Genomic DNA, 13,500 nt, shown 5'->3' on the forward strand with positions numbered 1-13,500 from the left:
AAGGCAAAACTTGTGCTCTCAAAACCAAGCTTTGCGTATTTTATACTCACATTCTGGCAATCCACCACAGCTCCATACTCCACTAGGATTTTGGTAACTTCCACATCTCTTTTCCTACAGCTTGCATGCAGCACAGTGTCCCCGTATCGCTGTAATGAACAAGCAACGCTTTGCCTATCAATCAATCGTCAATCATGCAGAAAATTGTGACTGATTTGTGTCCTGTCACTATCCCCAATAACCCTGATACCTCGGGAGCTATAGAACATATTACTCTGGTTCATTGAATACTGGCATTGTCTTTTGTATGTTTTGTTATTAGTCACCCATTATCTGTGGCTAACATTGCTCCAGTCACACTCCCGCCGCCCAGAGGCAGATTAAGATTTATTGGGGTCCTGGGCACAAAGAACATTTGGCTCGCCACACCTCCCATGGGGCCCTGCCCCCTGCTCCTCCAATTCCCCCCGAGGACCTACCCTCTGGCCAGGCTGGAAGCCAGACTGGGCCCTGGTAAGAGCCGCCCAGGGAGCCTGGGCCACTGTGGGGAGCCCCCTCCACTTGCCCTGAGAGGGGCACATGGGCTGGGGCCTGTTCTTGGGCACCCCAGCACCCCACCCAGGGAAAGTGGAAGGTCTGGGGGTCCCCACGGCAGCTCAGGCTCCCTGGGCAACTCTTACCACAGCCCAGCTCTGGCTTCCAGCCTGGCCAGAGGGTGGGGTTTCGGGGGGAAGAGGAGGAGCAGGGGTGGGGCCACAATCCCAATGCTGATGACCCTTCCCCCTTGTACACACATTCTGGCACTCCTGGGGGCCCAAAATTGGCCGGAGCCCCTGGGCACAGGCCTGTTAATCTGCCACTGGTGCCACCACTGCACAGATGTTCAGGTTTTCCCTTTGGAGAATTGCTTAGTAGATCCGTTGCAGAATACTGAAGGGTTACCTTGTTCTGGGCGTTCGAAGGGCACAGCTCTGACTCAGAAGACAGGCATCGTGCAAGCTTCACATACACACAGCTCTACCAATGCATCTCATTCCTAGTTTGCAGCACCTCCAGCTACTCCACAGGGCCCCCCTCACACAGCCCTGCCTGACTGCAAGTTGTCTGTGATTCCATTTCCACCCCCACCCCCCGAGCTCTACCCATACATATCAACCCCAGCCTACAATTCCAGACCTGGGGTACTCGGACACCAAGGCACCTAATGGTGCTGCTACGTTGGGAGACTTTTCCGAACATTCTTTCTGCTCTTCATTGTATTGTTTTAACGCACAGTAGAAAATAACATTTATTTTTTTCCCTATTAACCCCCTAAATTTTCCATTTGACAAACACCAGTCCCCCTTCCCGTCCCCCTGAATGGGGCCTGAAATGAACACAAGCTATTTTCCCTGTCTCCTCGCCTGTCTGCCCACAGCATAGATGTTAATGGACTCTTCAGAACCGGCAGAGGAGGCCCAAGAGCAGGAAACAGGCACGAAATCTGCAGAGGGGTTTATTCCTCTGATGGACTGTAAGCGCCAGCTGGTGTAAAATAGCATAGCTCTATTGGGGTCAATGGAGCTACGTCGATTTCCACCAGCTGAGGATCTGGCCCCAAGTGTGTCCATTGGAGGGCTGGTGAGTGGCATATGGGGAGTGAGTTGGGAGGACTCAGGCTAGCTCTTAGATAGAGTTTGATCTCTCCAGCCCCTGGTGATGCAGCAGTGGGGAAGACACAAAACCAACTGCCCGGAGGGCGTGCTGCGGTGTCAGCGGTGGGCTGGGCGTGTGTCCCGTACCTTTTCCCGTGCGCTCAGCTGGGCCTCGGCGTGCGTGGAAAGCAGTTCCTTACAGACTCCCAGATTCCCAGCTTCCACGGCAAGAAAGAGAGGAGTGCGGCCGTCCTGCGGAGAGGGCAGAAGGAAAGCAAAGCCTCGGCGGGGCTGGTGACACCTTTCATGTAGCGCCCCCGGGGAACGTGGGCCTCAGACATAGAGAGGGAGAGACGCGTTTCAGGCTGCCCCGGTCCAGCCCCGAAGCCCATGGCATTCACTTAGTGCCAAGTCTGGCCTCCAAGCCAGGCCCGTGTTACAAGAATTCACTACCCCCGTCACGTATAGGGAAAGGCCCCTGCTCACCTGGTCTTGGCTCAGCCTAGCATCTTTGTGAGAAGCCTTCAGCAGCATCTGCATCACACCGACAGCCCCAATGGGACGGAGGGCTGCATAATGAACAGGCAACTGCACCTTGGGCTGCAATGGGAAAGGAAAGCAAGGGGCAGATTTAGACTAACATGCTTAGTGGGCAGAGACTGTGGATTTCTCCTTTAATCTCTTCTTTGCCTGAAAAGCCCCACGCACACCTCTGGGGCCACAGAAATAACAACGGAGGCGGATGCCGAAAGGGGCCGAGCCGAGGGGCAGCTCTCTCGTTGCAGAACTGCCCCTCCCTAGGGACGGCACTCCAGTTACGCAGTCTGCCTCGGACGCAGCTGAGCAATTCACTCACCGGGCAAGAGACCGCACCAGGGGATGAGTCATTGGGGTAACAGTGAACAGCCAGAGCCACTTTCCGGGGGAGCTGCTAAGGAGTTCTCACACGGGGCTTCAGATCATTGTGACTGTTGTAAAGGACGTTCGGACGCTACGATCCTAGCATGGCACTGGGCTATGAAGGGAAGTGAGCGCTAGATATGGAGTCATTGTTCCCCTACACCCACTGCTCTGGCTTTCTTGGGTTGTTGGAGGTGTGGCCATGACACTGACATGCCCAGCTCAGGGTAGCGACGTAGCACAGTGCGTTGTAGTGAGGGGCAGCTGGACGTAAGGAAAACACTTTGCCTCCTATAGCATCCCTGGATCTCAAAGTGTTTAAGCCACATGACAACCTCGTGAGACAGGCCAGAGATGGTTATTCACATGAAGCCTGATCCAGACCCAGACATCTCGCTGTCGATTCCAATGGGCTTTGGAGTAGTGCCTTCCAGACAAAGGGTCTCAAAGCACTGATCAGAGCTCGCGTATGTGTATATATGGGCTAGAGAGCTGACTATGGGGTGGAACCACCCAGCATCGGCGCTCTGGAACTGAGGAGGGGAAGAGAAGATACATGCAGAGTGGAAACTACAGGGGAGTTGTAGGCAGCATGAATATCATGCTTGCGTTGGACACTGGAGCTAACAACTCTACTCCTACACAAAGCACAAGGGGACCCCCCTTGATGGCCAATGGGCAGGATCTGTGTGTTAGGTCTCACCCACAAGATGCATGTGCTTTATACAGAGAAGCACACGCTCCAGCATGCTTCCAACATGCACAGCCACTCTGCAAGCTGCAGGCAGGACGTCTGGCTTTCTGTGGTTCTGCAGTCACAAAGTCAGCTCACTGCTGCAGAACCTAAGGGGCTTTCAGTTGCAACACAACCACATTTCTAGCCCTTTGGGCTCCGAATTAACCTTTCCCATCACGTGTCAACTGATGCAGTGCCCTCTTCCCAAGCCTACAAATGTGCATGAAACAATAGCTCGGAGGGATGTGAATTGCTACCCTTCATCTGACATGATTGACCCTGAAGCCTACCAGTGACAATTCAAATAGCAACATGATTAAACTAGTTGTATTTATGCACCAGCAAAGGCTGGGTTGAATACTGGAGTGGGACAGACAGCTGAGGTCAAGGTTGGAAATTCTAAATTCAAGCCTTAGTCCACAAAAATTTGAGTCTCCTCCAACTCTCCACACAAGGGGGAGGGAAAGAAGAGCTGTGTCGTCTCCAGAGTGCCAAAGCCCTCCACTGTATCCAGGTGCTAGCTACCTCCTAAACCACCTCCCATGCTTTCCCAGCTGCCAAACCCCCCAGCTAACGGCCGGGTCGTTGTCGTCGTCTTCTTCCTGGCCACTTTCCCATTCGAGGTCAGTGACTTTTATAGCCGTCTTCCAATACTCATGATCATACACCAGGCTGTTGTGCCGATTGATCTCTCAGAGCTCCACTGATATCTGATCCATGTACTGAGTCTTTGGTTTCCCCCACCTTGGTCACCTTGTGTCCACAATCATTGCAAGAGCCATCCTACCAATACAGCTCTCAGGTCTCTGCTAGATATGCCCACAGCAGTGTGGTCTAGCCTCCCTCCACTTGTCTGCAACTGGAGCAACACACTTTAGGCCCCTTACAACCTACCAGGGAGTGTCCAACCATTTGACCACCTCAACATCTTCATTTCCGTGGTGGCGAGCATAACGATTTCCTTCCCTCTGGCCGGCCATAATTCTGTCCCATACATTAAGATGGGTCGAATTACAGTTCCATACACTCTACCTTTTACCTTTATTGGCATCTTTTTGTCCCAGACAACCGGGGTCATGCTCCCACCACTTGCACCAGGCAGGGTTAGTACAATACTGGGCATCACTCAGAATGGCACCATCACCAGCAACCACAGAGCCTAGGTATTTAAATTCTTTCATGCTTTTCAGCTCTCTGCCAGTGATTCCTTTATGAGGAGCCCTCCTCCCGCAGTTATCACAGCCTCAGACTTACTTATGTTCTTCTAAGCTCAGCGCACTCCAAACGATGTTGCTGCGGTTTAAAGTCGGCTTGCAGGGTCTCATGATCCACCGCACGAATCACTAAATCATCAACCAACCATGGGTTCCAAGGCAGCTCCCCCCGTAGATTCTCACTTATCACAGCCACGACAACCGCAAACAAAAAGAGACTCAATGTTGAACCCGGATGTAGGCCGACATCGACTGGAAATTCTCGACTGGAGCCCCAGGTAGTTTTGACTACAGAGTCACTCCACCATATATATCCTGGATAAGATGGACATATCCTTCTGGCACACCTCTGCCACGGACACCTTGGTACATAAGCCTGCGCCTTCTCCAGGTCCACAAAGACCAGGCCCAGTATAGCCATCTTTTTTTCTCTGAACTTCTCCATGAAGATTCGTAGCACAAACATGGCATCGGTTGTGCTCCTTCCCAGCATGAATCCATACTGACCCTGCCAAATTCCAACCGTTTAACATAGACACTTTTCGTAATCGTCTCCCTTACTTTCATAGCATGTGACTCAAACTGGAACGGGTGCAGAGAAGGGCCACTAGGATGATCAGAGGAATGGAAAACCTGTCGTATGAAAGGAGACTAGAGGAGCTCGGGTTGTTTAGCCTGACCAAACGAAGGCTGAGGGGGGATATGATTGCTCTCTTTAGATATATCAGAGGGATAAATACCAGGGAGGGAGAGGAATTATTCCAGCTCAGTACTAATGTGGACACGAGAACGAATGGATATAAACTGGCCGTGGGGAAGTTTAGGCTTGAAATTAGACGAAGGTTTCTGACCGTCAGAGGGGTGAAATATTGGAACAGCCTTCCGAGGGAAACGGTGGGGGCGAAGGACCTGTCTGGTTTTAAGATTAAGCTAGATAAGTTTATGGAGGGAATGGTTTAATGGAAAAACATGATTTTAGTCAAAGGAATACCGTGCCATGGCAGGTAAATAGTATAATGGCTAACAAGGGTCAGGCTGGAGACTCTTGCCTACATGCTCGGGGTCTTACTGATCGCCATATTTGGGGTCGGGAAGGAATTTTCCACCAGGGTAGATTGGCTGAGGCCCTGGAGGTTTTTCGCCTTCCTCCGCAGCATGGGGCAGGGATCTCTAGCAGGAGGGTTCTCTGCCAATTGAAGTCACTAAGACACAGGATTTGGGGACTTCAACAGCAGAGTCAAGGAAAGGGTAGGGACGGCTTTGTGGCCTGCATCATGCAGGGGGTCAGACCAGATGATCATAATGGTCCCTTCTGACCTTAAAGTCTATGAGACTTCAGCTTAACCGGGCAATAATTGGCACTCAGTGTAACATTGCCTTTATGTTTAACAACAGGCATCACAAAGCTTTTACACCATTCATCCGTCATTTTCCCTTTCTTAAGAATAACATTAAACAAACCTGTAAGATACTTGATACCTTCCCAATGATGCCACTGCATCTCCCCGGTACTTTGTCCGGCCCACGTGCTTTCTCCCTTTTCTTAGAGTGCTTCTGCAAGCTCTTCCTCTAGAATGCAATCTATCATGCCCCAGAGTTTAGTGGACATGTTCTTAATTCCTCCACTGAGTTCTCCTCATCCATCACTCTTTCAAAACAATCACTCCAAACTTCATGCATGGAGCCACCGTTTGTTTGCAATAGACCATATTCATTTCTAACATAATGCAGCCAGCTAGAATGCGGGCAGCCTGGTGATATCATTTGCTTTGGCAGGGCATAGGACAGAAGATGCCCATGCAAATGTCTTGGCTCAAGGTTTTTCACTTAGCTAATTCAGTTACCAGTACAGCCCTCTCAGGCATGGCTTGTTGGGCCCTGCTTTGTGCATTAGCATTTCCCAAGGAGACATCCTAAGTGGAACAAAGGTGAACGCTCAAACTGAATATTAAAGACACCCCCGCATTCCCTGGGAATTTGAACACTGTTTCACCACTTCCCTTCGTTGCTGCTCCAAGTGTGGGGGAAGGGCAGAGGGCCCAACAACAATGGCTCAGAAAGGCAGTGGGGGGTGACCTCCGGAGGGGAGGATTAGCGCTGCGTGGGTAGCCTGCCTTCCTCTGGTCATTCACAGCCACCATTCAGCTGTGCCAGCTGGCAGGTGCCAACCCTCAGCACAGCCCTTGATCACGCTGGGCTGCTTTCCCTGCTCCCCTCGCCTGCTCTTGGCCATGGAAAGGGTCCAGAATTTAACCCCTGCGTAAGGAGAGGTCCGCCTGAAGAGCAGCCTGGGCCTCTGCCGGAGTCCTGAATGGATGCCTCTTTCCCAGCGAGTGCCTCATCTCACCCAGCTTCTTGGGCTCAGCACAAGAGCAGGTGACGCCCTACAAAACTTTTCAGTGGACCCAGCGCACAATAAATACCCCTGGAAGTGCTGCACCACACCACTGGCACCTGCTTCTCACAGAGCCCTCAATGAGGAGGTGACAGGTGTGGGAGGCAGGACCAGTGAGGCACATTACTCCTGCCCCCCATAAGGAGGGAAGTACTAGACTAAGAGGCCTGGCTATGCCTCAGTTTCCCCTGCTAGTTACCATCTGTCTGTTCTAATACAGGAACTCTTCCTGCCCTGTGTAAATTTATTGCTGGTGAAAGGTGCTGAACTGACAGCCTGGGAGACTCCAGCCATATGGTTTGACGGCAGAGAAGGGACAGTAGGGCAGCATCCCCCAGCTGCCCCATGTCATTGTACGTCAACCCTGACCTGGCAGGCACGCCATGTTGAGGAAGACTCTTGGTCAGAGCTTGTGATGGTCTTTTGAACCCTCTTCCCTGAAGTAACATGACTTGTCTGTTAGGAAGATGGGTTCCAAGAGTAACCTGGGACTGGGAAGGGTCAGACTCCCTTAGGGAGTGCTCTGTTCATTATCTTTATCTAACTAGAGCAAAACTAGATTTCTAAGCCTTCGGCTACACATACAAGTTTTCCCAGTATAGTTCTGTTGGTTAGAGGTGTGATATCTTACTGATATATTTATGCAGGTAAAAGCCGTAGTATAGACCCAGTTATACCAGTATAAAGGTGACAGCGATTTCCCTTCCTGTACGGGAACAGCTATACATCTAAGCAGTTTTATACTGATATAACTGTCCACACTGGGGTATGGTGTTTGTGCATCTTTAATGATACCGGTATAGTTAAAGCAATAGGACTTTCTAGTGTAGACAAGCCTGAAGGCACTTGTCTGGTATTTAAGCTCCTTCCCCTCACAAAGCCCGTTGCCAAATCTGTCCCTCGTTTCTTTTCAATCCTTCAGGGGACAAAGAGCACGACTGAATTTGGCTCAGCGTGGGCAGGCCGCCAGGGTGAAGTGGCTGAGCAAGGCTTGCTGCTGGCACCCTTCCAGAACCAGGGTACTGACGCGAGGGCTCCCTGGGAGTGGGGAGAAGAATCCTGCCTGTTACCGCCATGACTCCCACTCACACTCACTGCCCAGTTCTTCGGGAGCCCATTCTTCCCTTATGCCCAGCGTTAACCTCAGACGTTGGCCCTGGGACGAGGGATGCAAGGCTCCAAACAGCAGCCCCTGGCTCCAGACCTGCCTGCTGGCTTTTCACAGGGCTGCCTCAGGCCACCGTGCTGCTGAACATCAGTGGCAATGCCCGATTAACTAGGCCTGGGAGAAAGCAGCAAGGGAATTATTTCCCCTGGGGTAGGATGGGAAATCTGCCCAAACAATGGCTCCATTATGCATAGCTGTCTACCCCTCTGAATGAGCAGCTCAGGGACACTGTTAATAAGAGAAAGAGGATTTTTGTTTCCCTAAAGACACATTAGGATGCAGGGGTGGGGGGGAGGAGGGGAAACCTGTGCGGTGGTCCATGAGCAAATGAAAGTTGGTCTCAGTCCCTGAGGGGGAAAGGTCTTGGTCCCAACTGGCACTGCCAGCGGGCAGCTAGCGCTGAAAGGAAATGAGCCTGAACGGCTCTCGCACGCTGCCCATGGATCAAGGCAGGCAGCTGGCCTTGCTGCTGCCCCTGTCCTGTTGATGAATCATGTCAGCCGGCAGGGTTACCAACCCAGCACCTACTTCACTAACAAAGAGCCATACCGGGGGCTATTCAGAAATCACATTGAAGTAGGGCTGTCCCAGGATTACCTGGCCCTACACAAAATGACACATGGTGTTCCACTCAGATCCCTCCTCGGCCATGACCATAACCCCCCCCCCCGTTCCCCAAAACACATGCATGTGTCTGTGTCCCCCACACCAGCCATCGGGGATGCCTGGGATTCGCCTTCCCCCTTCTCTCCTCTGCTGACACCATCCCAGGCACCCACAGAGTGAGAACTTAGGACCTTAGGCTGAAGTGAACAGCAACACTCAATGGAAGAGGAATTCAGTGTCTCCCATCTCACCAGTGCCAGGTTGGAGGTGACCCTAGATGGGATCTCTCTCCTCGGAATAGGTACAACATGGGTTGGATCCTGTGCAGATTCTCTAAGCCAAGATACCTCAGCCCTGGTCTGGAGGGCAGGGTAGGTCAGCCTCCATGGTCTTTGCTAAGAGCACCAACAAGGGAACCAGTGGTGGTAGCTTGGAAGAGGACTAAGACCTCCATGAAGTCCACTAGGGACATGGCTCTTGCTACAGATTTTACATGGAAGGTGCTCGGATATTGTAGTGATGGGCAGCAGTATAAAACACTGCGAGACATGGATGAATAGACAGATTGACTGACCTCCCAGGTCGATTAACACAAGTGAGAGAACAAACAGCAGCCGGTTACAATTTTTGGTCCCCACTGGCTTAGTGATCTGGGTTCAGGTCTCGGAGCTCTGCAAGGCTGTTGTTTGTAAATGTAAGGGACACAGCACAGCAGAGTGAGGCGCGGCTCAAGGCTGTGCCGGATGCTCATCTCCCCCCCTCCTTCATTTCCATTCCCTTCCCTAAAAGCCAGGGTCACGAATAAATGGAGGGAGAGGCAGAGACCCCAGTCACATTTCCCCCCTTCCCACCTCCAGTGGCAGTCACCCAATGCCACAATGGATCCTCGGCTCAGGGAAGAGCACCTCCTTCTGGATCACCAGCCCCCCTTCCTGCAGTGCCTGGGAGGTCCTCCATCCGCGGACTGACCAGGGCGAACAGTGCCCAGCATGAGATGGCTGGAATCAGTTACTCACCAGGGGGACATAAAAGCATATTATATTGAGGTGTTTATTGACTTTTTTTATGCACCCAGCACCAAGACACGTGAATGCCTAACAGCTTGTAGACATGAGTGCAAACTGCCTGTACCAGGTAACCCACCCAGCCTACAGCTCTCTCTGTGCTGTGAATAAATAACTCAGCAATGGGCCATCCCTGGTGTCTCTCGGGCTGCACCGCTGAAGGTCAGGAAAGTTGTTTCCTTTTCACTATTGTCATCCTCACTGGCTGGCTAAGCTCACAAAACCGAGCAGGGGAATGCAGGTTCAGGGTAAGAACAGACTTCACCAGGGAAACCAGAGGAGCTCTCTCAGGAATGCAGGCAAGTGGCCAGCTCTGGGATCCGGGCTGCACAGCGGGCTGCAGCTCATTTTGGGCTTTAAAGAGAAGGGAGGGTGGTATTAGAACCCGCACGAAAAGGCCCTAGGTATCCGTAACCCTCCTGCTCGTCTGAGTTGGCTGCAACAAGGGCCGGGTTCAGTATCTAGGGGTTCCGTTCCAACAGCGCAATGCAAAACTGGCTGGAGCCCCCACCCAGTGACCTGGAACAATTACATACCACCCCCCGGGTGCCTCTATTAGGCAATACTTCTCCTCTCGCAAGCACGGAGTCTGAGTGTAGCAAAATCCTTTCAGTAAAGGAGGGAAACAATGTGGCATTATGTTGGGGAAACACCACACACAGGATTCATAACACAAACCATGAGCAAAAGACCCACCCCCAAGTAAGTTGGGCAGTGTCCTTTTCTCCTCAGGGTCTTAAGTCCAGCAACCCAACAGTCACCTCACTCACAGTTTCTGACCTTGGCCAGTGCAGCCCCCAGAGTTCAGAAGTTCCTCTGCAGAGTTTACCTCCCAGCCTGGGTGAAAGTGGATGGAGGCCTGGGAATGGAGGGGGGGCATCTCGCATGCTCCGCTCTCGGGTTGATGGCCGATTGCCATGCCTCTCCGTGGGGTTCTGCTGCAGTCTTCACCGCCAGCCGCATCTCTCCGCCAGCCACCCTGCTATCCTCTCCGCTCACCACGCCCCACCTCTCTGCGCCGCTCCACTAGCCGCCCTGCTATCCTCTCCACTCGCCACGCCCCACCTCTCCGCGCCGCTCCACTAGCCGCCCTGCTATCCTCTCCACTCGCCACGCCCCACCTCTCCGCGCCGCTCCACTAGCCGCCCGCTATCCTCTCCGCTCACCACGCCCCACCTCTCTGCGCCGCTCCACTAGCCGCCCTGCTATCCACTCCGCTCGCCACATCTCTCCGAACCGCTCCGCCAGCCACCCTGCTATCCTCTCCACTCGCCACGCCCCACCTCTCCGCGCCGCTCCAACTAGCCACCCTGCTATCCACTCCTCTCACCACACCCCACCTCTCTGCGCCGCTCCACCAGCCGCCCGCTATCCTCTCCGCTTGCCATGCCTCACCTCTCTGCGCCGCTGCACTAGCCACCCTGCTATCCACTCCGCTCACCATGCCCCACCTCTCTGCGGCACTCCACCAGCCGCCCTGCTATCCACTCCGCTCGCCACGCCTCTCTGCGCCGCTCCACCAGCCGCCCTGCTATCCACTCCACTCACCATGCCTCACCTCTCCTCTCCGCGCTGCTCCACCAGCCACCCTTCTATCCACTCCCGCTCACCACGTCTCTCCGAACTGCTCCACCAGCCGGCCTGCTATACGCTCCGCTCGCCCGCCTCACCTCTCCGCTATCCGCTCCTCTCTGCTAGCCACTCACCAACTTGTCTTCAGTCCCCCCCACCTCCACTTAACACAGCTCTCAGCAATCTCGGCTTTTTAGTGACTTCAGCTCTAGGTGATTTTAGGTGGTAGTAGGGGAGCCTTGGTGCTAGTACACTACTAGCTCAAAGTAGGTCTAATGTTTAGACCCAGATATCAGTGATTTCAGTTCTGCAGCATGTAACAAGACTCCTAATGGAGTCAAAATTAGCTCTGTTATTGCACACTGGATATAGGCAGAGTCAAAATGGTGTTTAAGGCTCTCAGAAGAAGCCCACACTAACAGGTACAAATACCTGTCCCCAACCTCTCTCAATTCACTGGGTTTTGGAACCCATGCCCCTTGCCTAGCGAGTGCTACTTAGTTGAGTGCAAGTCCCTCCATCATAAAATACCAAGTACAGTTCTACTGTCCTTGAGTCACATAACCAGGATAACAACACTTTACTACTCCTGCCCCAATAACGAAGATACTGCAGCCAAAGTGACCATTTGGGCCAGCAGTCCCATCATGCTAGGCAGGGTGGGTGTGCCCATGCAAACGAGATCAGCCCCTGAAGTCCTTTTCCACAGCTCACCACCAGATGTGAGGAGAGAGCTCATTCTGACTCTGCTTACCTCTCTCTCTCTCTCTCTCTCGTTCCAGATTTAGGAACTGGGTCCTCCTCCCCCTGTTCCACTTGAGAGAAGCATCCTGGGACCCTCTGTGTTATTGAACTAATCACTGTTCTAATCGCAGACAGCTGGGATGTGTAGGCTTTGAACTCAGTCACGTTCAGCAAAGGCAACAGAGCCTGGGGCAGTCGGCCATGTGTCGGCTGGAGAGCAGGAAGAAAGTCCTCTGCTCCACTGGGAGTTACAGGGCTTCAAGGAGAACAACAAACATGGCTCTTGGCCTTCTAACCTCAACCGGAGAGTCCCAGCTGAGCACCCTAAACAAACCAAAAGCACGACTCCCTTCTCCCCTCATGTATTAACTCTCCCCCTCCAAGTGAGCCCAAGGAAGAGAAGAGCTCTTGTTGTTTACAGTTAAAGGGAGTGATGAGAAAGAAGCATCCATATGTGGCTGGGAAAGATGCAGAATTCAGCCCTCAGGTTATGCTGTTATATGAATTTATATAACTTTAAGGACTCATGCTCTAGGGAGGTTTGAAACCTATTTGTCTGGTGTTGCCTTGTCCAAGAGACAGCCTTTGTCCTTACCCTTTGTGGTAGACTCACTAGCAATCCAATCTATGCATTAGATATTTACAAAGAGCCAATCATTGTCATATCTACACAGAACTGGGATACCACAAGGTTGAAAGAGAAAGCAAAATCCATCCTAGTTCCTAGTTTGTATATGAAGCCCCAGGGAGGGCTGGGAAAGGAAGAACTGGCTGGAAAGCAGAATTTAAAAAAAAAAAAAATCTGGAATGGGGATGAAAAGTCAAAATTCCAAATATTATGAAGAAAAAAATATTCCAAAAAAATTTCAGTTCACAATCAAAACATTTCATCTCAATAATGTCAAAACAATACAAAATATTATACATGTAACATTGAAATATTATAATATAATATAGAAGTCTACATAAAATGTTTTGACATTATCAAAATGAAACAAAGTCCAAATGAATCATTTCAATTTTTTGCAGTCAAAAACATAGTGGAAATTGCTACCTTCCCATGAAAGGTTGAGATTTTGACAAAATTACATTTTCCGACAGTCATGGTGTCAAGTATCAGGGGGTAGCCGTGTTAGTCTGTATCTACAAAAACAACAAAGAGTCTGGTGGCACCTTAAAGACTAACAGATTTATTTGGGCATGAGCTTTCATGAGTAAAAACCTCACTTCTTCGGATGCATCAAGAAGAAGTGAGGTTTTTACTCACGAAAGCTCATGCCCAAATAAATCTGTTAGTCTTTAAGGTGCCACCAGACTCTTTGTTGTTTTTGTAGATACAGACTAACACGGCTACCCCCTGATACTTGACACCATGACTGTCGGAAAATGTAATTTTGTCAAAATCTCAACCTTTCATGGGAAGGTAGCAATTTCCACTATGTTTTTGACTGCAAAAAATTGAAATGA

At 51.5% G+C, this 13,500-nt stretch overlaps 1 protein-coding gene across 3 annotated transcripts in view; it reads right to left on the minus strand.

The window, feature by feature from the left end:
• Positions 1-13,500, minus strand: part of LOC117873849 (serine/threonine-protein phosphatase 6 regulatory ankyrin repeat subunit B-like) — a 78,878-nt gene that overhangs the window by 47,140 nt on the left and 18,238 nt on the right. For all 3 annotated transcript variants that reach the window (XM_034763690.1, XM_034763689.1, XM_034763691.1), the window contains 3 exons: positions 2,121-2,234; positions 1,782-1,886; positions 51-149 (listed from right to left, as the gene is read on the minus strand). In XM_034763690.1, coding sequence (XP_034619581.1) covers positions 51-149; positions 1,782-1,886; positions 2,121-2,234 — 318 coding nt within the window. The remainder of the gene's footprint in view (positions 1-50; positions 150-1,781; positions 1,887-2,120; positions 2,235-13,500) is intronic.

The sequence above is a fragment of the Trachemys scripta genome, chromosome 2, assembly GCF_013100865.1.
Source record: "Trachemys scripta elegans isolate TJP31775 chromosome 2, CAS_Tse_1.0, whole genome shotgun sequence".
Taxonomy (NCBI): Eukaryota; Metazoa; Chordata; order Testudines; family Emydidae; genus Trachemys; species Trachemys scripta.